This window comes from Trichoplusia ni, chromosome 3, assembly GCF_003590095.1.
Source record: "Trichoplusia ni isolate ovarian cell line Hi5 chromosome 3, tn1, whole genome shotgun sequence".
NCBI classification, from domain to species: domain Eukaryota; kingdom Metazoa; phylum Arthropoda; class Insecta; order Lepidoptera; family Noctuidae; genus Trichoplusia; species Trichoplusia ni.
The window spans coordinates 19,308,711-19,335,394 of NC_039480.1; the positions used below are offsets into that span (position 1 = coordinate 19,308,711).

General features: G+C 37.2%; 2 protein-coding genes across 5 annotated transcripts in view; one reads left to right on the forward strand and one right to left on the reverse strand.

Annotated features, from left to right (window-relative positions):
- Window positions 1-3,377: 3,377 nt before the first annotated feature.
- The window catches only part of LOC113492299 (golgin subfamily A member 6-like protein 22), a 72,752-nt gene continuing 49,445 nt past the window's right edge, over window positions 3,378-26,684 (forward strand). For 3 of the 4 annotated variants that reach the window (XM_026869742.1, XM_026869744.1, XM_026869743.1), the window contains exon 1: window positions 13,116-13,842. Coding sequence is in view for 1 of the 4 variants with exons in the window: in XM_026869745.1 (XP_026725546.1) it covers window positions 3,452-3,591 (140 nt within the window). In the remaining 3 variants the exon portion in view is untranslated. Of the gene's footprint in view, window positions 3,592-13,115; window positions 13,843-26,684 lie in introns of those variants that run through there. The other variant, XM_026869745.1, reaches the window with a different exon arrangement.
- Window positions 5,447-8,470, reverse strand: LOC113492300. Its single transcript, XM_026869746.1, has 3 exons — window positions 8,359-8,470; window positions 6,074-6,304; window positions 5,447-5,524 (listed from the first exon to the last, which is right to left on the reverse strand). Exons 1-3 carry the CDS (start codon window positions 8,416-8,418, stop codon window positions 5,480-5,482), a joined length of 336 nt encoding a protein of 111 aa, XP_026725547.1. The 5' UTR covers window positions 8,419-8,470; the 3' UTR covers window positions 5,447-5,479.

A 26,684-nucleotide genomic window follows, 5' to 3' on the forward strand; every position in this document is an offset into this window, starting at 1 on the left:
CACCACGCCAAACCTATTGAGCACGACGTGTTAGTTCGATCCCCGTAGGACAAGCATTTGTGTGATCCACGAATGCTTGTCCTGAGTCTGGGTGTCTTTGTGAATGTGACTTCAAGAATGTTTGTGAGACTTCCCGAAAAACTAGGATTAAATTCCTTTAGCCTAGAGTCGTTTTTTTAAGGAATATTCAGGGCTTCGAAAAACTAAATAAAACATTGAAAAAAAAGATTTTTATATTTTGGAATCGCTTTTTTACATTTTTAATCATAATTTCATCCATCATTCAATCAATCATTATTTTTATCTGTGGTTACAAATATGATGATAATGGTTACTGATAATTCATAATGCATTTCTTTCATGAGTTTTACAAAATGTCCAAATACAATGATTAAAAAAGATTATAAGGAAGATATAATAATAATGATTTAGATAATATCACTTCTGAAAATTTTGTACAGTTAACTGCACTTTAGATTTTTTCAAAGTCCGTCGAGATTGCGTAGTATTCGCGGGACGATATTTTCTAGATTCTCATGTATTCAAGATATATCTATCTAATCTAGGCGTAACCCAATATACACCAATGTTGTACTTCTAATTCATCATCGGCCTAGCCTTTCCCCAACTATGTTGAGGTCGGCTACCAGTCTAACCGGACACAGCTAAGTACCAGTGTTTTACAAGGAGCGACTGCCTATCTGACCTCCTCAACACAGTTACCTGGGCAACACGACACCCCTTAGTTAGACTGATTGTCAGAGTTTGAAGCTTCTGACTACCTGTAACGACTGACAAAGATGTAAAATAACAGCCGGGACCCACAAATTAACGTGCCTTCTGAAACACGCAGGAACTCGTTATGACAAAGATGATCACCCATCTACGGACCAACCGCGTCTATGATCGATGCAGTTATGCAGTTATAGCTTACCTACGAGCTCCTCCCTGTTGTATTTCTAACTATACTAATACATATATAAAGCTGAAGAGTTTGTTTATTAGTTTGATCGAGCTAATCTCAGGAACTACGGGTTCAAATTGAAAAAATCTTTTTGTATTGAATAGACCATTCATCGAGGATGGTTTAGGATATAACAACACGCATCAATTAAAAGAAGCGAACATACAATGGAGTTAAAACGGGGAAAAATATTCATCTTCGAGGGCTTCCGTTCAAAAATTCCTAACTCATATATAGTTTATTGTATTAGTAATATTAATGGATATTTTTATCGTAAATGCCGAAACAACCTTAGATTATGACAGCAAAAATAAATTAAGCGACATTAATAGCTTAAATACTAAATATTTTAGCATTTTTTTCCATTACATATGTAAATGTCTGAAAATCATTAGTGTATGTAAAATTTTAATTTACTAGCAAAAAAATACTTAAAAAAAAACCTTCTCCTGTAAAATTTGTTTTTTTGTCGGTTGCGCTGCGGAAACGGCGGTAAAGGCTCGATATCTTCTAACGACGCGGACGAAGTCGCAGGCAACAGCTAGTCTTAAATATACGAGAATCTAGAAACTAACAACCTAGATAAACCAGCCTGGAATCCTCAGTTTATGAAACAATAAACATGAATTGAAATATTAATGGCGCGTTAAGATTATATTATAAATTCATCATCGGCCTAGCCTTTTCCAACCGGTTTCAGCTAAGTACCAGTGTTTTACAAGGAGCGACTGGCTATCTGACCTCCTCAACCCAGTTACCTGGGCAACACGATACCCCTTGGTTAGACTGGCTGTCAGACTTTTTTAGCTTCTGACTATCGGACCCACAATTTAACGTGCCTTCCGAAACACGGAGGAACTCGTTATGACAAAGATGGTCACCCATCCACGGACCAACCGCGTCAAGCATAGCTCAACCTGTGATCGAATCACTTATGCGGTTATAGCTTAGCCACGAGCTCCTCTTATTATATTATAAATTATAAATTATAAACATTAATTTTATCCTACTAATATTATAACAGCAAAGTTTGTATGTGTGTGTGGATGTTTGTTACTCCTTCACTCTACGCGGAGATCGCACCCGCGACACGTTGTGCACAGTGAGTATGGCGTAGTGACCTCAAGCTAGGCTATCCGTGTAGCCGGTTATTTTGAAGACGGTTAAAAAGAAAGTAAGTGATGCCAAAAACCAAAAACCTATGATGAATACATACCGAAAAAAAATCCCAAAACAAAATTCTCTGTACCTACCAAAGTACCAGGCGCCCATAACCGAACAACGATCAATCAAATATCCATCGACTATCTAACCAGGAAGTACTCAAGTCCTATCGATCCAGGTCATTATAAATAATCCCCGGGTCGAATGCTATGTTGGCTTGCTGCGTATGTTTAAATGTCACAGTCTTACAGTCGCGTTGCCAGACGAAAATAAATCGAATAATTGAATTTTGAGGGCACAGCGGCGAGAGATAAGACGGCGTTGGGAATTTTTTAATGACTTCAAAAAGGACTTATTAATGAATGGAGTTGATTTTAAGATTTGGAAAGAAATTAGATAGTATTAAGTTATATAATTCAGTATTTGCTTGATAATATACTCGTGATATTCAACAACTTTCACACAACGCCATCTAGTCTCAAACTAAGCAAAACTTGTATTTACTTTTCTAGGTTTAAAAGAAAACCATTCGCATATTAAGGAATTGAATCCTTGTGTCGGGCTGGTTTTACAAACATACAAATCACAAGCACAAGACACCCAGACTCAGAACAAGCATTCGTGGATCACACAAACGCTTGTCCTACGCTGGGACCGAACCCGCGACACTTCGCGCACAGCGGGTTTTGTGTGGTGACCTCAATGACTCGTCTATCCGTGCAGTCAATCATGAGTACTAGACCACTGATAAACATACTTATATATTTCTAAAAACCTACATAATATATTCGCAGATAAATTACACCCAGACGCAGAACAAATGATCGTGCTCATCACACAAACATTTGTCCATCCGTCAGTTAATTTTCTGCTTTTATGTGCTGTATTTGTTGAAAGAGTAATTTTTTTATGATAATACTAGAAAAAACTACGAAAAAAATATTCAAGCTATCTTTTGATCCAAGCTGGATCAAATTGCACATGGTGTGCAAATTTGATTAAAATCGGTTCAGTAGTTTAAGAGTCCATCGCGGACCATATAAATCTAACTTATTATTTAGATTTATATGATCGCGGATAAACGACGAGACACGTTATTCATGATCATGATTAAGATTTTTTAACGATTCTTCACCTTTCTTAAAGAATAGCTAATGTGATCTAAATGTCAATTTTCTAAAATAATTAAATACCTCTCTTTATTTTATTACAGAAACTTTAAAACACTAATAACAGAACAAAAATAAAAAACCGTAACTAAAAAACCGGTAAACACCCCATCCCTAGTAAAAAAAACCGTAACAACTCTACATTGTCTATGAGATGAACAGCGCCCGTTCGGATACAGATTCGGATTCGGCATCTAGTTCGGAAGAAGACGTTGACTCCGGTATCGTGGACGAGGTCTCCTCGGAGATCAGGAAACCAGACTGCATGGATCTCTCCGAGTTCTTTGGATACTGGTAAGTCTGTTTACATTATAAATCATCATCATCCTAGCCTTTTCCCAACTATGTTGGGGTCGGCTTCCAGTCTAACCGGATGCAGCTAAGTACCAGTGTTTTATAGAGCGACTGCCTATCTGATTTCCGCAATCCAGTTGCAGGCAACACGAATCACCTTGGTTAGACAGGCACATTATAAATAGATTTAAAAAATCAAAATACCCACGTTTTTAAATGTCCATTCATTCCAGTCACTCCATTAAAATTTTATTAAATCGGCCCAGTAGTTTTTATAGTTGTAAATTGCATTGTCGTCGGGTTTGAAGCTACCCTGAAAATTTCAGCCTGCTAGCTTATCGGGAAGTGCCTTAAAATTGAGTTACGAAAACCAGCCGGAACGACAAACAAACTAACAAGAAAGTGAGTTTATAAAAACGTGTCAAAATCTGTCCGTTTTAGGAATAACCTTTTGGCAAGTCGTAGAATTGAGTAATAGTGACAGACAATGTTACTGTTATGATTTGAAAAGCAATTAAATTTTGTTTAAATTGATCTAAACAAATACTTTTTTTAATCATGCCATCGAAACCAAAAATTATTAAGGACTCCGGTTAGGTCTGAAGCTAGTCGGAGTAGTCGGGCACTCCTGATACACGTGAGTAAATGTTTGCATCATTTAATAATGAATCGGTCTCACGATAGTCTGGCAACGACAAAGAGTTACTCTTACATCGGACAAAGCTTAGCTCTTGTTTTTCGTAACATAGCTTATCTTCTTCTAATATATAAAATTCCCGTGTCACGATGTTAGTTACCGTACTCCTCCGAAACGGTTCGACCGATTCTTATGAAATTTTGTATACATATTGGATAGGTCTGAGAATAGAACAACATCTATTTTTCATACCCGTAAGTGATAAGGGTTGCTCACACTTAAAAAAATATATTTTATTCTTTGGACGAAATTATTTGCTTTTATTTTTTTATGATGTGGCATTAAAAATACATACAACTAGAAAAAAAAATCGGCAAAACAACGTTTGCTGGGTCAGCTAGTGAAAGTATATAGGTATTTAAGTTAAAATACCTTTTGAAGAAACTAACGTTAAAATGCAAAATATAGTCAAATTGCTCTTACTTTATAGGTACTTAAATAAATACTAGAACTACTAAAACTAATTGTTTTTACCGTTTGCTCTACATAGACCACAGTCTTAGTGCTTGTGGATAATTTAAACAAGACTATTTATGCTAACTATGTAACTGTCTACATTTTAGACAGAAAACTAGACTTTCTGGAATGTCTAATTTTGCAAAATAGCGGAAAATTTGTAGAAATATTAATCTACTCTTATCGTATGGGTGATATCCAACCTGGTGTCAGAGTTTAAACCGCCCGTAGACCTCTGACGTGGCGCAACATAGGTACTCTTGAAACATTATGTTTGTCGGGTACTTCCGATGTTTTCAATCAATTAATACGAAAGAAAAAATGCTCTTTAATATTAATACTTGTTTAATGAGGGACGTCGCGCAATCATGTATAATACATAAATTCGCAATTTTTTTGAAGCGCCTTTTTATTAGCATTAGCTGTCTGTAACGCACTGAAGAAATTGCTATTTAATTTTGACAGGCGTTTAAATGAATTGCTTTTTTATGGCGAGTTCCATGTTTTCTTTTTGTTGTAAACACAAACATAATAATGTGTGAATATCATGAATACGGTTGCTAAAATTATATAATATCAGCTTGAAAAAATAATAGCTTTTTCTTAACCACGCTCAATTTCAGCTCAATCAGAAATCGGAAACCGCGTCAATTTTAACTCTAAATTTCAAAGGCCCACAAAAATAAATAAGTACACAAGAAATACGAAAATAAACTTTAATTTCTAATAATATATTTATTCAACAACATTTACGTTACCGCCGAACATTTGAACAGGTTCCTGAAACAAAAATATAAAATTCTATACATTGGTTTAAAGTCCAAATATTTCGAAACTCAAAGGTTAACGTTTTACTACAAAAACCTTAATCAAAATATATTTGGGTGCTATAACTCAAAGGGGATGGACAGTAAAATTATCATCATCATCCTAGCCATTTTCCAACAATGTTGGGGTCGGCTTCCAGTCTAACCGGATGCAGATATATTTACTTTACAAGGAGCGACTTTAGCTGTTGTCACACTTTCTATTCGGTCGGTTTCCGATTTTACACCTTTGGTTACATTATCGCAATTTTCTTATGGAAACCTAATAATTTTCAAAATAAATTATAGCCTATGTTCAGCGGGGACAATGTAGCTTCAAAATAGTGATTTTTTTTAAATCGGTCCAGAAGTTTCAAAACCTATTCGTGTCAAAAAAACATTAGTTCCTCTTTATAATATTAGTTTAGGTAAAATATAATTTCTACGTATTTACTTATGGTGAATATAGCCGGTTCTCAAATACATGAACTTGGCTCCGACACGTTACTGTCTAGATACTCACATAGCCGCCGTCTACAACGTGGACCCCACTGTCTCCATCCACAACATGGACTCCACTGTCTCCATCGACAACATGGACCCCGCTGTCTCCATCGACCACATTTACTCCTGAATCACCATCGACCACGTGGACTCCTGAGTCACCATCCACAACGTGTACGCCGGAGTCACCGTCAACAACGTGGACGCCACCCCCTACCATGTTTGATCCTCCAAAGTTGATGTCCGCCACCTGTTGATAAATGGTATAGGCAACTGTTATTAAAGGGCTTTCAATGTTTTCAATGGGTTGGCTAAAAGGTAAAAAGATTTTATCATAGAAGGCGATTTAGGAACGTTTAATAAGAAATTTAGTGGGTCTTGTTGTGTGGATCCAAAATGTCATTCTTTAAACTAGTAGGCGCCTGAAATAACGGGGTTTCGTTTACTCTCACTTCTCAAGAAGGCCCCTGAACGGTAGGCACTTGTCGAGAAAGATTCCAAAAGGATTTGCTACTAAGGCTTGCTAGAGCCCGAGAAAGCAATGGAAGCTTAGGCAATTTGGAGCGCGGGGTGTTATATTTCGATGAGAGTCTAATAGATCCTTACGACATTCCCTGGATGACAGACAGTAGCTTATGACCACGGACCGAAAAAAAGTCATACAAGTTGGTGTCCCTGAAAGCTGTCGTGGTCGTGAATTCAATTCCCACCCAGGAAAAATATTTGTGCGATGAACACGATCATTTTTTCTGTGTCTAGGTGTAATTAATCTCTATAATGTATGTATTTAGAAATATAAGTATGTTTATCAGTTGTCTAGTACTCATAATACAAGCTTTGCTTACTAGATGGCGTTGTATGCCCATACCAAGCAAGCTTCCACTTCTATTTATGGTAGTAAACATCCTGTCATCAACCATTTCAATCTATTTCCTTTATGAAGTATTATCTCTGCGTTAAACATTTGACACATAAGTATTTGGTAAACACGACTAACCGGTGATAAGACTATATCTACAAGACAAACGGCGATTAACTGATAATAGTACTTCAGATCCACAATTACTTGTAGTACGTCCCACAACTGGGCATAGTTCTCTTTCCATATAGGGAAGGTTTGAGCATTGATCATCACGCTAGCTCACTGCGGGTTCCCGTGCTACGGGGCTACGGTAACCTTTTCGGATAATCCCGCTGCCTTGGCAGGAACCCGCATTGACCTAGCCGCTAGGTCCTAGCGTGATGATCAATGCTCAAATCTTCCGCATACGGGTAAAGGACTATGCCCAGATTACCCAGCAGTGGGACGTAATGCTGATATAATAACAAGAATTAGTAATTGTGGATCTGCAGTACTATTATCGGTATGCGAATGGCAAAGGAAGGAACATGGGTGGGTATTAGTCAGTCGAAGTCTGACACTCCCTTCCGCTAAACCCAAAGCGGAGGATGGGAATTCGTCAAATCACTCTTTTCGTTATGGTTCAGTAGAAAGGAGTGCCTGACTACTAATGACTACAACCCACACATGTTCCTTCCTTTACCCTTCGTGTACCGGGGCCACGGTAACTATTTCGGAACATCGTGCTGCCCTGGCAGGACCTTGACCCAATGCATGCGCGAGCGATCCCGTGGCTCTGGCTCAGGCAGTTGAAGGGGCCCGGGGTGCTTTTAGTCGGTGGGAGTCCGACATATCCCCTCGCCGTGCCCTCGGCGTGGGTTGAAGTCATTAGAGTTTCACCCCGGACAAAAAAAAAAAAGGGCCTTGACCCAATGCAAAGGGATCATTAATTTCACCAGACTTAGCATTATCGTATCCCAGTGCTGGTGTCTTCACTTATAGAGATAGATTTAGCTATGTTCGCCACTTTTAACATAGCAGGCCATTCTACAGTTTAATATTTGGTATCCATCGACATCCTAAAATACAATTTCTGGTGTTGTGGAACCATGAGGAGCTTCGCTAAGGTGTAACTACACAAGTGAATCGATCACAGGTTAAAGATTTACCTACGTTTGATACGGTCGGTCTGTAGATGGGTGACCAGTTATGCCATAACGAGTTCCTCCGTGTTCCGGAAGGCACGTTAAATTGTGGGTCCCGACTGTTATTGATACATCTTCAAGTCGTTACAGGTAGTCAGAAACTTGAAAGTGTTGGCATAATGTTTAAGAGAATAGGAATAATTTCAAATTTAATCCAATTGCCATTGGATCGGGGATCAAATCGGAGCCCTGGCTATATGGACGACGAATTATGAATTTTAATAATCAATAATTAATTTACTATGTTTTAATATTTACCTCTACTCCATCAACAACGTTCACTCCACCATCCACAATAAAAACTCTTTCGTCACTCATTGTATTATAATAATAATAGTTTAAAACAAATACGACCGTACTGTGTGCGATGGATTTACAAAATGGCGTCTTTAGTCGATAAATTTTATCTATAACAGATAATTTTGTTGCAGGTGATAATTTTTTAAAAGAATGTCATGAAAACTACAGAGAATTGGGACTTGGATATTATTATGTAGGGATCCGTACTGAAATTATAAAAACCTGTCTCTATTATTACCGCACCACTGTTTGTTTGCACCTTTGCGTTCAGGCTGTATTTCAAGAATGTTTATTTAGCTGTCCGTTTTCAAATTAGTCTTCCTGTACTCATGTCGAAATGACATTAAATAAAATCATTTTTTCTGCAAGAAGAATACTTATAAATGTCTAAAAAAGAAAATTTTTATTCTTGGCTGTTCTTCTCCACGGCAGTGATGTTTTTTTTTAAAAACGACTCCCGCCGTTAGGATTTCAATCCTTGTGGCGCAGGGAGTTTCACTACCATCAAGTCACATGCACAAAGACACCCAGACTCGGGACAAGCATTCGTGGATCACACAAATGCTTGTCCTACGGGGACCGAACTAACACGTCGCGCAGTGGGTTTGGCGTGGTGACCTCAGCCACTCGGCTATCCGTGCAGTTTAATCTTTTATTTTGGAACCACGCACTTAGAGGCACTGGTTTCTGTAATTCAACTTTTTTACCTGGATCCCGATTCTGCTATTTACAACGGCCGATGAATGAATGCCAGTTGGATTCAATTTGAAACTATTAATATTCTCTTAAGCATTTTGTTAACACAATAATTGGAAATTCATGGTATTGACCGTGAGTGTTCCGCCGCGCACGCACTGAGTCTATACTTACTAATATATAAAGCTGAAGAGTTTGTTTGTTTGTTTGAACACGCTAATCGCAGAAACTTCTGGTTCAAATTGAAAAATTCTTTTTGTGTTGAATAGACCATTCATTGAGGTAGGTTTTAGGATATATACCATCACGCTGCGACTAATAGGAGCGAAGATACAATGAAAAATGTGGAAAAAAACAGGGCAGAGGTATAAATCATAACTTATATTATCATCTTCTAACCACGCGGACGAAGTCGAGGGCAACAGCTTGTTTCCAATATTTATGTAACAAAAATGCTCAGAATAATACGAATAGTGCGAATTTAAACCAATTGTCAGTCATTCATCGGCCATTTTAAATAATAAAATCGGGGCCCTTGAACGTTTTGATTTTCAATTAAATAAAATCTATTAGACCACTACGGAACCCAATCTACTCAAATCTGACTCGGACTTGACTGATTTTTTTTGTACCTAACTCCACACTTTTCGTGTGATATTAATACAGATTGGAAACTGATTAGCAGTTATCAGTAACAATGATTTGAGCTTTAGATAATGTATAAAATTCTTCGAAGGTTAATAATTACAGGCAATAATTAAGAATATTAATTGTCGTGACATATTATTAAAATTTGTCAAGTTTTCCTTATTGGTAGTTTAGTGTCATGTCCGGTTGACTGAAAAGTCAAAAAATTGGTTTACGAAAGACTTAGCTGATCATTTTAAATGAAAACATCGTGAGGACGACACACCGGGGCCCCGATTCTGCTATTTTACAATGGCTAATGAATGAATGGCAATTGGATTAAATTTGAAATTATTCTCTTGAGCATTTTGCCAATACAATAATTTGAAGTTAATTGTATTGGCCTCGAGTGTACCGTCCCGTACTGAATTTCCAATTATTGTGTACAAAAATGCTTAAGAGAACACGAAAATTGTCACTTTAAGACAAATTTCATGCATTCATCGGCCATTGTAAATAGCAGTATTGGGGGCCTGGGCCCCAATTAACCACAAAAATAACAGGCCAGGTTAAAAAAAACATGAAGAGTTATTAATAATAATTAATGCACTTGTGTTATTTTATTATAATAGATTTTGTTGATAGACAAGCTGGTAAGCATTTAAATCACGAAAGCGTGAAACATAGCTTCAGTTTCACAATTTATATCTATACTTCTATATATACTAATACATAAAGCTGAAGAGTTTGTTTGTTTGAACGCGCTGATCTCAGGAACTACTGATTCAAATTGAAAAATTATGAAATTAAAAAATTGAATTAAAAATTTTGTATTGAATAGACCATTCATCGAGGAAGGTTTTAGGCTATAAAGCATCACGCTGCGACTAATAGGAGCGAAGATACAATGGAAAATGTGGAAAAGCGGGGAAAATTATTCATCTTTGAGGGCTTCCGTTGCGTTCGCTGCGAAAACGGTTTAAGATCTTCCAACCACGTGGACGAAGTCACGGGAAACAGCTAGTTATTATTATAACTATAGATAAAATTTCCACTTTAAGTGAAACAAGCTGACTTTGACGCTCGGATAGCGGAATAGTATAGATCATCATGACAAACTCGGTGTACATTTTTCGAGTGCAACCCCGCGTAGGACAAGCGTTTGTGTGATCCACGAATGCTTGTTCCGAGTCTGGGTGTCTTTGTGCATGTGACTTGAATGATTGTGAAACCCCTTTCAATACAAAGATTAGATTTCTTAAAGCGGGTGTCACTTCATTTTAAAGAGACATAAATTTTAAAGAGTGGAGCGTGTAAATAGCTGCAGGCCAAGTGGAGGGATTTGGACTGGTAAGAAAGGTAAGTTGATGGCGGAGCGGTGCGGTGCGGCAATATGTATGATAAATATTATAACTACGCCAAACTACACGGACTCACCAGTCGCAGGATCACGGCACTCCAGTTGTGGAACACTGCACTCCTTGAGGGTCTATCCAAGGTTATTTTTCAAAAAAAGCAAGAACGACGTTTGCGGAGGCACAATCAAGCAGAGAAAAAGGAAAAATATTTGACATCTTGTCATCTTGAATTTTTGAATTTTTGAATTTTAGCGCCGAACACGATGATTGTCAATAATTACGATGCAGCGCCAGCTATTGGGTTCTGTCGGAACCCAAACAGCCGCAGGGCCATTATGAAGTGGGGGGCTTTGCCGGCAGATGACGCAATTAAAAAATTAAACATACATACTACGCGCACGAGAGGTGATTTGAAAAATTCTCCTAAGATTCCCCAACGACACAATTTCTTGCGTCCTTGGTGCGGGAGTCGATTTTTATAATGAAATTAATTAAACTCTGATCACTATTCGCGAATGACCGGTTTTACTGAACATTATTCATTTAAAAGCAGCTATGAGCTAGCCAATATGTCTGCGAATAGTAAACCGAAAAACAAAAATTCAAAATGGCCGCTGCACGCTGAAACTGTTTTGCGCGGGTAAACAGTTGTGTCACGGCAAAGGAATCAGATTATTCATCCTGATTAGCTTGTTATGACTCAGATGCAGTGTTGCCATTTTGTTTGTTTCATTTAAAACACTGGTTAAGTTTAAACATAGATTATTTTCTCAATGTCACAAATTACTAACAGCCTTGATTGTCATTTTGATGACGTATAATCATCATCATTCTAGCCTTTTCCCAACTATGTTGGGGTCGGCTTCCAGACTAACCGGATTCAGTTAAGTACCAGTGTTTTACAAGGAGCGACTGCCTATCTGACCTCCTCAAACCAGTTACAGGCAACACGATACTCCTTAGTCAGACTGGTTGTCAGACTTTATAGATTTTGAATCCCCGTAACGACTGTCAAAGATGTGTAAGTATCAGCTGGGACCAACAATTTAACGTGAGATTTATATTGAAGTTAAATCTAAGATAAAACTTAAAATGAAAACAATTTAACGTGCCTCAGCCCAATAGTAGGTAACTATAATGGTTTCACCAATGCGGTTGAGGTTGCGGACTATTAAATTTATCACGAATAAGGTTTTAGTTAAGATTTAGCAGTTTATTCTCATTACCGTCTCCGACATAAACATTAAATAGCTATATTATCTATTGGTCCAAATTGAAAATTTCTTTTTGTGTTAAATAGACCATTCATCGAGGAAGGCTATAAACCATCACGCTGCAACTAATAGGAGCGAAAATACATGTGCATGTGATTGTGCATGTGACTTGAATATTTGTGAAACCACCCGCGAAAGAGAGATTACAATTGACCGGTATTTTTACTGTTACTTATCATTGCTTATTATTATTGATATATGCCGTTAGTTAATTTCTTAAAATCACGTTTCGTTATTGACTATTTAAATCGTTAACATAGCTCAATAAAAAAGTCAAATCAAAACGTTAGAGAGCGCTTTTTAATGTATTCTGAATATTTTTTTATTAAATAATTATGTAAAATATTTTTTTATCGAATTTGCATAATTTTTTTCTCATCGGTGCCGTATGGCTGTGCTATTCAAACCGTAATATTGACCGGCCTTTATCGTCCAACTGCTGGGCAAAAGTCTCTAATGAGACTAAGAACAATACAGTATTGGTGTTAAAAAGGGTATTTGTTAACTTTTCTTAGGGTTCCGTACTCAAATGTGAGAAACAGATCCCTAATACGCGTTCGTCAATCATCTGGCTGTATCTCATGAACCTTTTAAATTATCACATTTTTTTTCTGTAGCTGTATATAAACGAAAATTTAGGTTAAGCAACAGTTATATAACGGAACGGTTACCTAAACATTTGATAGGTCAGCCTTTTTAGCGTTTTTTTTGTCTTCCAACTGATACAAAACTATTTGTCCAGGGTGGAAGTCGAACCCACGACCTCGCGTGTTGCACTAACCATAGACTTCGAATCAAAAGCTTGTGTTTCTATTTCATGCTTAAAAAGACGTACCTATGTGGCCATTGAACAATATGACCCCTCATACACATTAAATCATCTAAATTATCAATTTGTTTTTAAACTATGTCATTAAGAAAAAGTTTACAACTAAGTAGGTCACATTTCACTCAATTCTCCTGTTGCCGAATAAAATTCTAGTATTTGCAACCCTCTATGAGTCACACGCCTGCCCCCATTACAACTGAAGTGCAGAATCGAATACAGCCATCACAAATAAGCATTTCTATTTCCGATTTAGTAACGTGAAACTACAACGACCAGTCTTGCGACAGCCAACAGCCGTGCGGACGCGACAGTCGACATTAAAAATAACCCGTTTTATATTATCTGTGGTCGCAACCTATTTTTTCATTGGCTGTGGATTAGGGAGCTGTCAAAATCGAAATTTTTACTGTCAATCACTTCCCGCGCGTTGATGTTACGTTTTTTAATTTGTTTGTAAACAAATAATTGTTTTAAATGTCTTTGTTAATTGTTTTGTGGGTATCTAATGAGTGGTAACGCGGTGTGAAATCGGACAGTAAAGTGTGTGTTAACGTTGAGTGGTGTTTCACAAGTGCAGTTTATTTATTTTAAATTTGATACGTTGTGTTGTTCGCGACGTTCGATTTCAATTACGATTTTCGGGAAGGAAAGAACACAGGTACCGATTAAAAAAATATTATTGAGTAAATTTTTTTTTGTTATTCATTTTCGATTGACTATACTGAGGTATATTATATTAAAGAATATGCATTTAATCTTTACTTTCATTCAATTATACGTGCTTAAGACTTTTTTTTTGGAATCTCTATCTATCAAAAATACAGATAAGTTAGATTATTTATATTTATAAATATCTAATAAATAAATGTAAAATAGGGTTTATACTGTAACATTATACATGCAAACATTTAGAATATTATTCTCAGCATCGAACTTTAACGGGTTTTCGTGCTTTCTAAAACTACTAATAAATATATGTAATTAAACCACATCAATTATAAAGGTAAAGCTATTAAAATTTAATAGTGCGTTATAGGTATTCAATTTGCGATAATCCGAATAGTAATAATAATCTATATCTATACTAATATATAAAGCTGAAGAGTTTGTTTGTTTGTTTGAACGCGCTAATCTCAGGAACTACTGGTCCAAATTGAAAAAATATTTTTGTGTTGAATCGAGGAAGGCTTTAGGCTATAAACCATCACGCTGAGATTAATAGGAGCGAAGATACAATGGAAAATGTGAAAAAAACAGGGCAGGTATAAATCATAACTTATATCTTCAACCCACGGGGACGAAGTCGCGGGCAACAGCTAGTAATTAACATACCTACCAAATAGTTCGCTCTTTGACTTCAGTTCTATTGTTTATTCTTAATACATAGGTTGTTAGAAACGAAAGTTAGAATTTGCATGTTTTTTTACCACTATGCGCATAGGCACCACGCCAAACCCACTATGCGCGCCGTGTCGCGGGTTCGATCGCCGCGTAGGACAAGCGTTTGTGTGAGTGCGTGAAGCGTGTGTCTAGGAATGTAATATGAATGTTTGTGAAACCAACCGCGACACAAGGATAAAAACTCGCAACGCAGAAGTCGTTTGAAAAATGTCTCTAAACCTCCATAGAGTTTGTTTTTCAGTAATGTAGTTCTTAAATAATATTGAAATTAGACGTTTGCTCATTTACATGGGTTTTTTTTTTGAGTTAAGATATAGCTTATAACACACAATAATATGAAACCTGCCAAGCCAAAAACATGGCTTTCGGTACGCAAAATATTTTATGTATGTATTAAACCAAGACACACAACAAATGATCGTGCTCATCACACAAACATTCGTCCTGGGTCGAAATCGAATGCACGACCTCCTGAATAGCAGTCAGGTACCATACCATCATACAGTCGCTTTTTTTTTTATGTAGCCTGCTTTAGATCCCACTGCTGGGCAAAGGCCTCCCCCTTACTCTTCCACACTTCTCTATTTTGTGCAAGTTCCGGCCACGTGCGCCCCGCGTATTTGACTAGATCGTCACACCACCTTCGTCGCGGACGGCCTCGTTGCCGATGTTGTCCCTCCGGCGTCCAGTGTTACAGTCGTTTACCTCTTTAAATATTAGTATAGGTAGATAGATGTATTAGACGACGAAAGAAAGGAAAAGTTTATACACTTTATAAATATTTATAACGTAAATCAAATGCAGTTTTAACTAACATTGGCAGGTGCCGACACAGCTGCACAAAAAAGAAAAGTTTCACATAATTAACATTCAATAAACTTGTATAATTAATTAAATAGTTATGTAACACGCCTTTTTCTAAGGCCCTTCGAATCGAACTATTAGTCTGATACGCAAAGATTTCATATTGAAATGATAGGTTATCTTCCGTAACATCGTGTTTCGGAAGGCACTTTAAATTGTGGGTCTCGGCTGTGATTCACACATCTTTGACAGTCGTTACAGGTAGTCAGAATCTTGATAGTCTGACAACCAGTCTAACTAAGGGGTATCGTGTTGCCTGTAACTGGGTTGAGGAGGTCAGATAAGCAGTCGCTCCTTGTAAAACACTGTTACTTAGCTGAATCCGGTTAAACTGGAAGCCGACCCCTACATAGTTAGGAAAAGGCTAGGATGATGATGATGATGACGATTCTAATTTGCAATGGCCGATGAATCGGATGAATTAATGGAAAATAGCATTAAAATGACTATTCATATTCTCGTTAGTATTTTAAGAACAACGAGCTGTTGCCCGCGACTTCGTCCACGTGAACCACGCAGCGCACGCAACGGAAGCCCTCAAAAATGAATAATTTTCCCTATTTTTTCCACATTGTCCATTGTATCTTAGCTCCTATTAGTCGCAGCGTGATGTGATATAGCCTTATTGTAGGTCATTTGTCGCGTGTAGCATCGTGATTCGTGACGCATAATTCGCGTCGCTAGGACACCGCCTGTTATCAAGAAACCAGTTTTAAGATAAAGTTAGATAGGTCAGTTCCTCTCGTTTATTCAAGATGGAATGTTAACAGACAATTCCAGTCTTCACATAGCAGTATATTACCGTTATATTAAACTAGATGTTGCCCGCGACTTTGTCCGCGTGGTTATGATATAACATAGTTATAAAGTAGATTTTCTTTAATCAATTATTTGGAATCGTTTCTTCGCAACAACAATAATTATTTCGATGCGAAGTTCCTCCTTAGATATTACCTGTAATTTAATTATGTAAAGAGCAACTTTGTTCGGAATTAAATATGTATGTATGTATGTACCTATTTGTAACGCTTTTTTAAGTTTTAAAATACATTTTTTTACGTAACATATTTCATTACAGCTATGCTCCTATCAATAATAGCGTGATATTATATATCCAATAGCCTTCCTCATTAAATTTTCTATCTAAAACTGAAAGAATTGTTCAAATCGGACTCATAGTTCCTGATATTATCGCGCATAAACAAACACACAAACAAAATCTTCAGCTTTTTAATATATAGGTATAGATTAGACGTATACGGTATAACATTTAGAATATAACTGTAATACGGGTCAAACTATGCAGGTCAGTCGTAAAGAGATTTAATTTATTATTTTTTGAAGTTTCGTACCATTGATTCTGTCTTGAATACATTTTTTTCTTGTCTTTGGACTGCACGGATAGCCAAATGGTTGAGGTCACCACGCCAAACCCACTGCGCGACGTGTTAGTTCGATCCCCGTAGGACAAGCATTAGTGTGGTCCACGAAAGCTTGTTCTGAGTCTGGGTGTCTTTGTGCATGTGATTTGTATGTTTGTGAAAACTCCGCAACATAGGGATTCAATTAGTTATTGCGGGAGTAGTTTTCTTTAAAGCATTTTTTCTAGGTATTGTATTCCAAACAATAAAATGACTTACGTCAGTTTTTTTTTTGAGTTACATTACAACGCGACTTTTTATACATATACTAGCTGACCCAGCAAACGTTGTTTTGCCTAAAAAATTATTTCTAGTGGTATATATTTTTAATGCTACAAAAAATAAAAAAAAATATTTCGTCCAAAAAATAAAAAATATTTTTTTACTGTGAGCAACCCTTAACACTTAGGGGTATGAAAAATAGATGTTGTGCTATTCTCAGACCTACCCAATATGTATACAAAATTTCATAAAAATCGCTCGAACCGTTTCGGAGGAGTACGGTAACTAACATCGTGACACGGGAATTTTATATATTAGAAGAAAGAATAGATTAGAAGACTAGCAAACAATCGTTGTTTTGCGAAGGTGCACAAAAAAACAAGTGTTCTTTGGGATATGAAAAGTAGATGTTACCCCATATTCCTTATCATCATCATCATTAGCAGCCCATATTCGTCCACTGCTGGACATAGGCCTAGTATACCAGTATACCATCGAGATACTAGTATACCACTTTTTCTCCCATACTCAGACCTATCACCTACCGAATAATTATGTATACAATATTTCGTGTAATGAGAATCGGTCAAGCCGTTTGGGAGGAGTTCAATTTCGTACATCGTGACACGAGAATTTAATAATATTAGAAGATTTTTGCATGTTCACAATAATTTTACTTTTAATAATAAATAGGAGAGTGCATTTCAACTTTCTTTGCTAGAAATTCAATGTCAAAAGCGCGGGAAAAGCTACAGGTTATACATTTGAAATAAGAACCGGTCAAGCGAGAGTCGGACTCTCAAAAATTAGGGTTCCGTACAAATAGACCAAAGAAAAACGAATTTGTGAAAGAAATCGACGATCACCGTTTTGGTCGCTCACATTTTTTTTTGCCGAACCGAGCCCTGCTCTTAATTTTTATTTTGTAACTAGCTGTTGCCCGCGACTTCGTCCGCGTGGTTAGAAGACATAAGTTATAAAGTTAGGATTTAAAAAAACGAATTCGATTTTTACCGTCCACGCAACTTCTGCCCTCATTTGAAAAGAATCTCATTGCCTAATCCGAAATCTATTTCCGAAATTCATTGACCAATAGAAAACCAATTAATTATGTAACTTGTTATTATAGTGGTAACAAAATAAATCATGTGAAAATTTAAATTGACAACTTCACCCTAGTTATCACTTTTCATGTGATACGACTGACATACAGTACAGTATGCGGACCCCTAAAATCAAACCAGATGTAAAACAGTAAGAAATAAACCAGTTTATATATTGAGGCAAATAAGATGCAAATTGCTTGAAACGGCTAGTCGAGCGAAACTAGACGCGTGTGTGCATGACTAAGGCCGGCTTAGGGTACCGCAAGAGTTTTATAAAATCTGCAAAGTAAAATTAGATAAAATTTATTCCACAATTTTGACACTCTAGTCTCAAACCAAGCAAAGCTTGTATTATGAGTACTAGACAAGTTTTAAACATACTTATATATTTCTAAATACATACATATTATAGATAAATTACACCCAGACACAGAACAAATGATCGTGCTCATCACACAAACATTCTGGGTGGGGCGACCACGACCTCCGGTATAGCAGTCAGGGTCACTAACCACTAGACCAACAGGCCAGTCAAAGAGGATGTATGTGTGGAATATGTATGAATAGAAACGGAAGCTGGAGTCAATGACAACGGATTTTTCTTATTACGCTGCAATCTTTAAAGGAAATTATCATCATCTCAGCCTATAGCCTATAGTCCACTGCTGGACAAAGGCCTCTCTATATGATCTCCAGTGCGACCTGTTCATTGCCACCTGCATCCAACGAGACCCAGCGGGAATTAAAATCATAAAAAATTCATCCATTTTGGCAGAGTAAAAAAAAAAGAAAAATTAAATCTGTTTATTTCCAAGAAAAAATGTCTAAAGAAAACATTAGACATAAGTAGCAAAAATCTATTACGTCTAGATTGTAGACCCTTATGAAGTCAGTCTTATTCGTTATACGTAGCGTTGCCAGGTCGCCAAACCTAATAGCCGGACAGACCAGCCAGTTTGGCCGGACATTTGGTTAAAAAAGCCGGACACCCTATATTATTGAGAATTTAGGTACGACAATATTTTTATGTAAAATCAGGTCTTTTTGATTATTAAAATAAAAACTATTTCTCTTTGAGTTGCACAATAAAATAAAATTAAACATTTATGAACAAATAAGACATTTTAACTAAAAAAAATAAAACTTCATCATTTTACTTATCGTAAAAAGTAACAAAAGCCGGACAAGACGGACACCGTTTATTTTTGCCGGACATGCAATCAAAAAGCCTAACTATGTCCGGCTTTATCCGGACGCCTGGCAACGCTAGTTATACGGGACCCAAAAGTATAACTGACCTGACTTGAAATGTAGAAATAAAAACAGTATGAAAAGTACTGGTTCACAATGTAGATGTGTGGACTGTATTCATTTGACATAACCTATTAGTTCAAACCTTAAGACATACAACGAGTCCAATTTACAATTCTGATTACACGGATAGCCGAGTGGTTGAGGTCACCACGCCAAACCCACTGCGCGACGTGTTAGTTCGATCCCCGTAGGACAAGAGTTTGTGTGATCCACGAATGCTTGTCCTGAGTCTGGGTGTCTTTGTGCATGTGCTTTGAATGTTTGTGAAACTCCCGACACAAGGATAAAATTTCGTAAAGCGACAGTTATTTTTTTATTAAAAAAAAATCCAATAGGGATGACGACAATTTTTTTTTTCTGTGTCCGTCTTGTAGATCATACGTATTTTTTATCTTTATCCGCAAATATAATATGTACTAGCTTTTCGCCCGCGGCTTCGCCCGCGTCGAGGTAGGTTATATTGTGTTTCCAAGACTCTTCAAAAGTCCGGGATAAAAACTATCCTATGTTCTTTCTCAAGGTCAACTCTATATCTGTACCAAATTTCATTAAAATCAGTTTAGTGGTTTAGACGTGAAAGCTTAACAGACAGACAGAGAGAGACAGTTACTTTCGCATTTATAATATTAGTAGGGATTTATCAATTTACAATGAATGGGTGAACTTACGCGTGATGTCACGATTGTGTATAATCGTTACAAGCCTTCATTTTCTAAACTTTAAAGCAGTTTGTCGTTGTAAATTGTTTTTCAGAAAAAAGCAAAAATTCTTGAAAGTAGGTCTAAATAGGTTTATTACTTTTAAAACCCAGTCTTCCCTATTGGGGAAATATTCAGGTCTAACTGTTGTCCGCGGGCAACAGTAGCATCTGGAAATAGAGTAGGTACCAAGTCAATTGGATATCGATTGAGACACTTCTCGAAGATTCCGTTCATATCCTCTTGAATTTAAAATAAACCGCACAGCTATATAAATAGGGGCAATCCATTGAACTTTGTTTGTGGTATAAAGGACTATATTACCAATGGATTTATACGATTCATTTGAACTATATGGGTTATGACGTAAGACGATGGCATTTGGTATATGACTGACCTGTTGGACGAGTGGTTAGAGGCACCAGGACAAATGTTTGTGTGATAAGTACGATTATTTGTTCCGTGTCTGGGTGTAATTTATCTATAATATGTATACAATACAATATGTATGTATTTAGAAGTACATAAGTATGTTTATCATTTGTCTAGTACTCGTAATACAAGCTTTGCTTAGTTTGAGCTAGATGGCGTTGTTTGAAAGTTGTGGTATAGCATCTCTCTTACCATATTTGTTACATTGCTATTGATGGTTTATAGACGAATATGCATCGTCGCGTTTTCCAGCTTCAAAAATAATATTGTCTTGACCGATTTCGACAACGACGGCTAGTGTCACAAGACCCCAGCCAGCTGCAGGACATATTATAGTGACACTCTCTGTTCCCGCACTCTCATAGCGTGAAGGAGTCGACCGGAGAGAGATCACACGCAGGACCTACATTTTTACATGCCTCCCGACAAACGGAAGCGCTGGTGTTTGTTTTCCAAAAAACATATATCTCGGTTCATTAGTTTAAGAACTAAGGTGCCATAGAAAGACAATTAACGTAAAATCTTACAAACCTCTTATAAAAGAGCTTATGATATTGAAACCAACGATCGAAAAACTTCTTTTGATTAAACAAAACCGCACCCAAATCGGTTTACCAGCTGAAGAGGTATAGTGCCAAAGATAGACACACATACACTGCTTTTTGCGTCGGTAGTTACAATATTCGCACTTTGCTTTCGCTGATGCCTTGTCAGTCAGTGTATTAAAAATAGGATGTTCTTAATTGTATCGTTCTGTGTATTCCTCGCAATTGTGAACGGTAACAAGCTATTAATAATTATGTGTATCGCAATAACGCCGGTAATGGTGGAAATACGATTTTCTTTTGTTAATTACAATTATTTTTTAAAGTAGGTATATTATAACTAGATGTTGCCAGCGGACTGCCTGCTACAAATCCAAAATGATCCCACGGGAACATAAAATCGAGATAAAAAACTGTTTCATGTGTTAATCCATGTTATAAGCTATCTGCGTATTAATTTTCGTCAAAATTCGTTCAGTGGTTTTTGCGTGAAAGTATAAAAAAAATCCATACGTTGATGCATCCACACTTTCGCGTTTATAATATTGGTAAGTAGGATATTATTCGGCAAGTCGGCAAAAATATCTTCTTTTTATTGTATTTCTGTTTTATTTTATTTTAGACTAGCTGTTGCCCGCGACTTCGTCCCCGTGGGTAGAAGATATAAGTTTTGATTTATACCTGCCCTGTTTTTTTCACATTTTCCATTGTATCTTCGCTCGTATTAGTCGCAGCGTGATGGTTTATAGCCTAAAGCCTTCCTCGATGAATGGTCTATTCAACACAAAAAGATTTTTTCAATTTGGACCAGTAGTTCCTGAGATTAGCGCGTTCAAACAAACAAACAAACTCTTCAGCTTTATATATTAGTATATAGATATATATTTTTCTTAAAGCGTATTTCAGATATTTTTTTTTTTTTTTTTATGTAGCCTGTTTTAGATCCCACTGCTGGGCAAAGGCCTCCCCCTTACTCTTCCACACTTCTCTGTTTTGTGCAAGTTCCGGCCACGTGCGCCCCGCGTATTTGACTAGATCGTCACACCACCTTCGTCGCGGACGGCCTCGTTGCCGATGTCCTCCCTCCGGCGTCCAGTGTGTGACGATTTTTGCCCAACGGTCAGGCTGCATTCGCGCTACGTGACCAGCCCACTCCCACTTTAGCCTGGCTGTTTTTTCCCCGACATCTGTTACTTGCGTTATGGAGCGCAGTGTGGTGTTTCTTACTCGGTCCGATAGTTTGACGCCAAGTATGCTGCGCTCCATCGCGCGTTGGCAAATTTTGAGTTTGGACTTCTGGTGTTCTGTAAGTGACCAACTTTGAGCACCGTAGGTTAGGACGGGCAGGACGCACATGTCGATGAGCTTCCTTTTGAGAGTAATTGGTAAGCTGCCTTTCAGGTGTTCCTTAAGGGCCCAGAAACTCTTCCATGCGTTCTGTATCCTTTTCTCTACTTCTTTTCCCTGGCGGTTCTCAAATGAAATAATCTGGCCCAAATATACATATTCATCAACATACTGCAAATCCTGTCCGTCTACCACGACCCTACGTTTTGTGCTATTGGTCATCAGTTGAGTTTTGGATCTGTTTATTGTAAGCCCAACCTCAAAACTTGCCGTGCTCAGGTCTTGGAGCATACTCTCAAGTTCTAAATGTGATTCGGAGAATATCACTATGTCATCTGCAAAGCGAAGGTTCGTTAGTCGATGGCCACTAACATTTATTCCTCGTGTCTGCCACGAGTCTGGCAGCTTATTGAAGACCTTCTGCAATGCGCTCGTGAACAGCTTTGGTGAGAGTGGGTCGCCTTGCTTGACACCCTTTTCTATTTTAAAATTGGGACCTTTAGTATGCAATTTAATGTTGGCCGAACTGTTTCTATATATTTTGTCAATAAGATCGATGTAGGTGTGTGGAATATTTTGGGACTCTAAAGCTTCAAAAACAGAATTATGCTTAATGCTGTCGAACGCTTTGGCGTAGTCTACAAACGCCACGTAAAGCGGTTTGTTGAATTCATTATATTTTTCTATAATTTGGTTTATGGTATGTAAGTGGTCTGTTGTAGAGTAGTGGGGTCGAAATCCTGCTTGTTCAGGAGGTTGATGGAGATTTAGTGTCGGAGCAATACGGTTTTCTAATATTCTAATAAACAGTTTATATAAATGTGAAACGAGGCTTATGGGTCGGTAATTTGAGATATTAGCCTTATCACCTTTCTTATGAAGTAAGATCATGTTTGAGTGGCAGAAGTCTGAAGGAACTTCGCCGGAGTGTAAGATGTTGTTAAAGATATTTGCAATGTGAGGCGTTAAAACATTTCTTCCCAGTTTTAGAATTTCAGATGTTATTTCGTCTGCTCCAGGACTTTTGTTGTATTTCATGCTACGAAGAGCAATTTGGACTTCAAAGTTGCTTATAGGTGGAACTGAATCTGGGCAATAGTATGTGAAATGTCTAAGCTGTTTCTGTTGGTCTTGATATAGTTCGTTATAAAATTCTGTTGCTATCTCTAATATTTTTTGGGAACTATTATGTTTTATTCCATTTTTGTCTTTTAAATTTGTAATCCATGTTTTACCTTTAGTAATTCCTTGTTTCGCGCATCTTAAGGAGGTGTTATTTAATAAAGCTAATTTGATCATGTTTGTATTATAGTCTCTAATGTCTTTTCTTATGCTCCGTTTAACCATTTTGTCTATTTTGTAAAATTCTGCTCTGTTATGTTTTATTGTTTCCCGCGTGTTTATTAGAGATATTGTATTACTACTTAGTTTATTATTTTTTCTTCGATTACAAGCCATTTTTTTGGTCGCGGTTGAAATGTTTTCTGCAAAAATTTTGTACTGGTTTTGGGGATGTAAATTATCTATCGGTAACACATCAAATGAGTTTTTTAGTTCTACGTTGAACTGTTTTACGTTACTTATAAGAAAAAGTTTGTTCAGTTTTTTGAATCGGTTTTTAAATAAAGATTTACGGTGTAATTTTACGTTAAGAACAATCTTTGCACGAACGGGTCTATGATCAGAACTAAATTTAAATTTATTTAAAATACTAACATCTTTGATTATATTATTTTGGTTGCAGGAAAGCACAAAGTCAATCTCGTTTTTAGTTCTTCCATCTGGTGAGATCCATGTCCATCGACGTTGTGGCTTTTTTGGGAAAAAAGTATTCATAACTTTTAGTTCCTGTCCAAACGCAAATTGAATAAGCGCTTTTCCTTGCTCGTTTCTTGTCCCAAGTCCATGTGGTCCGAGAATTGTAGGGCTGTCTAGGTCTTGTCTTGCCCCTATTTTGGCATTGAAGTCGCCTGTAATGACGTTCCATGTACTACGATTCTCGTCACAAGCTTTGTTTAGAGTATCGTAAAAATCTTCCAGTTCTTCGTAGGTGTACGATGAAGTAGGCGCATAAACTTGGACCACAGTTAAGCTGTGTGTTTTTGTGATGCTTAATTTTAATACCGCTATTCTTTCCGAATAACCTCGAAATTCGATTATATTACTTTTCAACCTTTTATTCACTAAGAAACCGACTCCATAAAGGCCTTTGGTAGCTCCATAGTGATAAAATATATTTTCCTCTCTTTCTTCTGTTACTTCTCCTATTCTTCTAACCTCCGATAATCCGATGACGTCCCATTTTATTTCCTTTAAAGCGTTTTCGAGTTCCAATAAGTGCTCATCACGCATCAATGTACGTACATTATAAGTTAGAATATTCAGTGTAGTTTCAGAGTCCGTTTTCGTAGCCTTTTGTTGTTTCAGATATTTACTTGTTATAATTAATTAATAAAACGCTTGTCTTTTCCTTAACATCTAAGAATGCAAACGTAGTCACAATCCGTTATTCGTGTATACAAGTTATACCGCGAATGCATTACAATATAATACTTTTACAATTTGAATGAAAGGTCAAAGGTCAAATACGAGGTCCAAAACTAACAGTAAGACTGGTGTGGGAAAGAGATGCCGCTATACACTCATTCATATCAAGTTTATAACTCGTCATCTTCCTAGCCTTTTCCCAACTATGTTGGGGTCGGCTTCCAGTCTAACCGGATGCAGCTAAGTGCCAGTGTTTTACAGAGCGACTGCCTATCTGACCTCCACAACTCAGTTACCTGGCAATGAGATACCTACTTAGACTGGTTGACAGATTTTCTAGTTTCTGACTACCTGTAATGACTGTCAAAGATGTTAAATAACAGCCGAGATCCACAATTTAACGTGCCGACCGAAACACGGAGAAACTCGTTAAGACAAAGATGTTCACCCATCTACGCACCAACCGCGTCAACGTGGCTTAACCTGTGATCGACTCACTTATGCGGTTATAGCTAAGACACGACCTCCTCAAAACTAACAGCCGCCGCTAAACTGCCCGACAAACTATAACACAAAGATTTACCCACTTAAATTAAAACTACATTGTCGTTTGATGCGCAAATAAACATTTCCAATTTACATCAAGTTTATTGCTAAGGAAAGTAATTAAATCTTTAACTAAGACCTGTCGAAAAACGCTTGTTATAATTATATCATCGGCTCCAATTAAGACTCGCAACCTGTTCGACGGGAAGTCGCATTATTTTTGGGATACCTCTGATGGATTCCGGGAGAGGCGTCCGGTCGTTTTGAAGACAGAATTAAAATAGGACTACTATAAAGAGAAATATTTCCTTTTTGAAGTTTAGAGAGGACGAATATAGATGTGACACTGTGTTATGAGCTTGAGGGCTGTTCTTTTATTTAGAAAACTTTACATAGTTTTAAATGTAATGTTTCCCGGTTTTACACACTGCCAGACCCCATACTAAGCGAAACCAGATAATTGGTAAATAGTTGCATAACAGATAACACACAGACATACAACAAATACGATCAATTATGATGATCTCATGATTTTGCCTTGGGTGGCAACTGGCAATCGAACCCACGATCTTTGGTGTAGCAGTCAGTGTTACCCACTGCTACGCCACAAGGGCCCCGATTCTGCTATAATTTACAATCATCGGACATTGCAAAAAAGCAGAAAAGGGGCCCTGGCCAGTCGTAATAGGGTTGGACTACTTAAATCTGTTTAGGCCTCACGCGTCAGAAAGATTTCCAATGTTTGGAATTGGGGGCTAGTAATATTACTTGCTAGTAAAGAGCGTACTGGTAAGTGACGTCACACGAGATTTTAGATCGCTGTATCCCTTTCATTTTTTGTTTACGCCAAATAAATAAAAAAAACGTATACATATAGAATATTTTTCGGAAACCTGTCTCTGTTTAGTGTAGTAGTGATTTTGATGTTAAATACCCTTCTTGTGAAAGATTTATAGATATTGAAATCAGTTCGAAAACATCGAGATTTCGAATTATTATATTTTTAATCCTAGTTAATAAGCTCAGTATCACGTAAAACCAATATATATACTCGTAAGACCAATTTCCTCATAAATCATTGGTTATTTCAAATCAGAACCGTTGGAGTGTTGCCAAT

Excerpts from the sequence above, each read along its gene's own strand:
- LOC113492300 (XM_026869746.1), bottom strand. The coding sequence starts at position 8,418 with ATGAGTGACGAAAGAGTTTTTATTGTGGATGGTGGAGTGAACGTTGTT. Across the intron at positions 6,305-8,358 it reads ACGTTGTTGATGGAGTAGAG|GTGGCGGACATCAACTTTGG; the intron begins GTAAATATTAAA and ends ATTTATCAACAG. Across the intron at positions 5,525-6,073 it reads ACGTTGTAGACGGCGGCTAT|GAACCTGTTCAAATGTTCGG; the intron begins GTGAGTATCTAG and ends TTTTTGTTTCAG.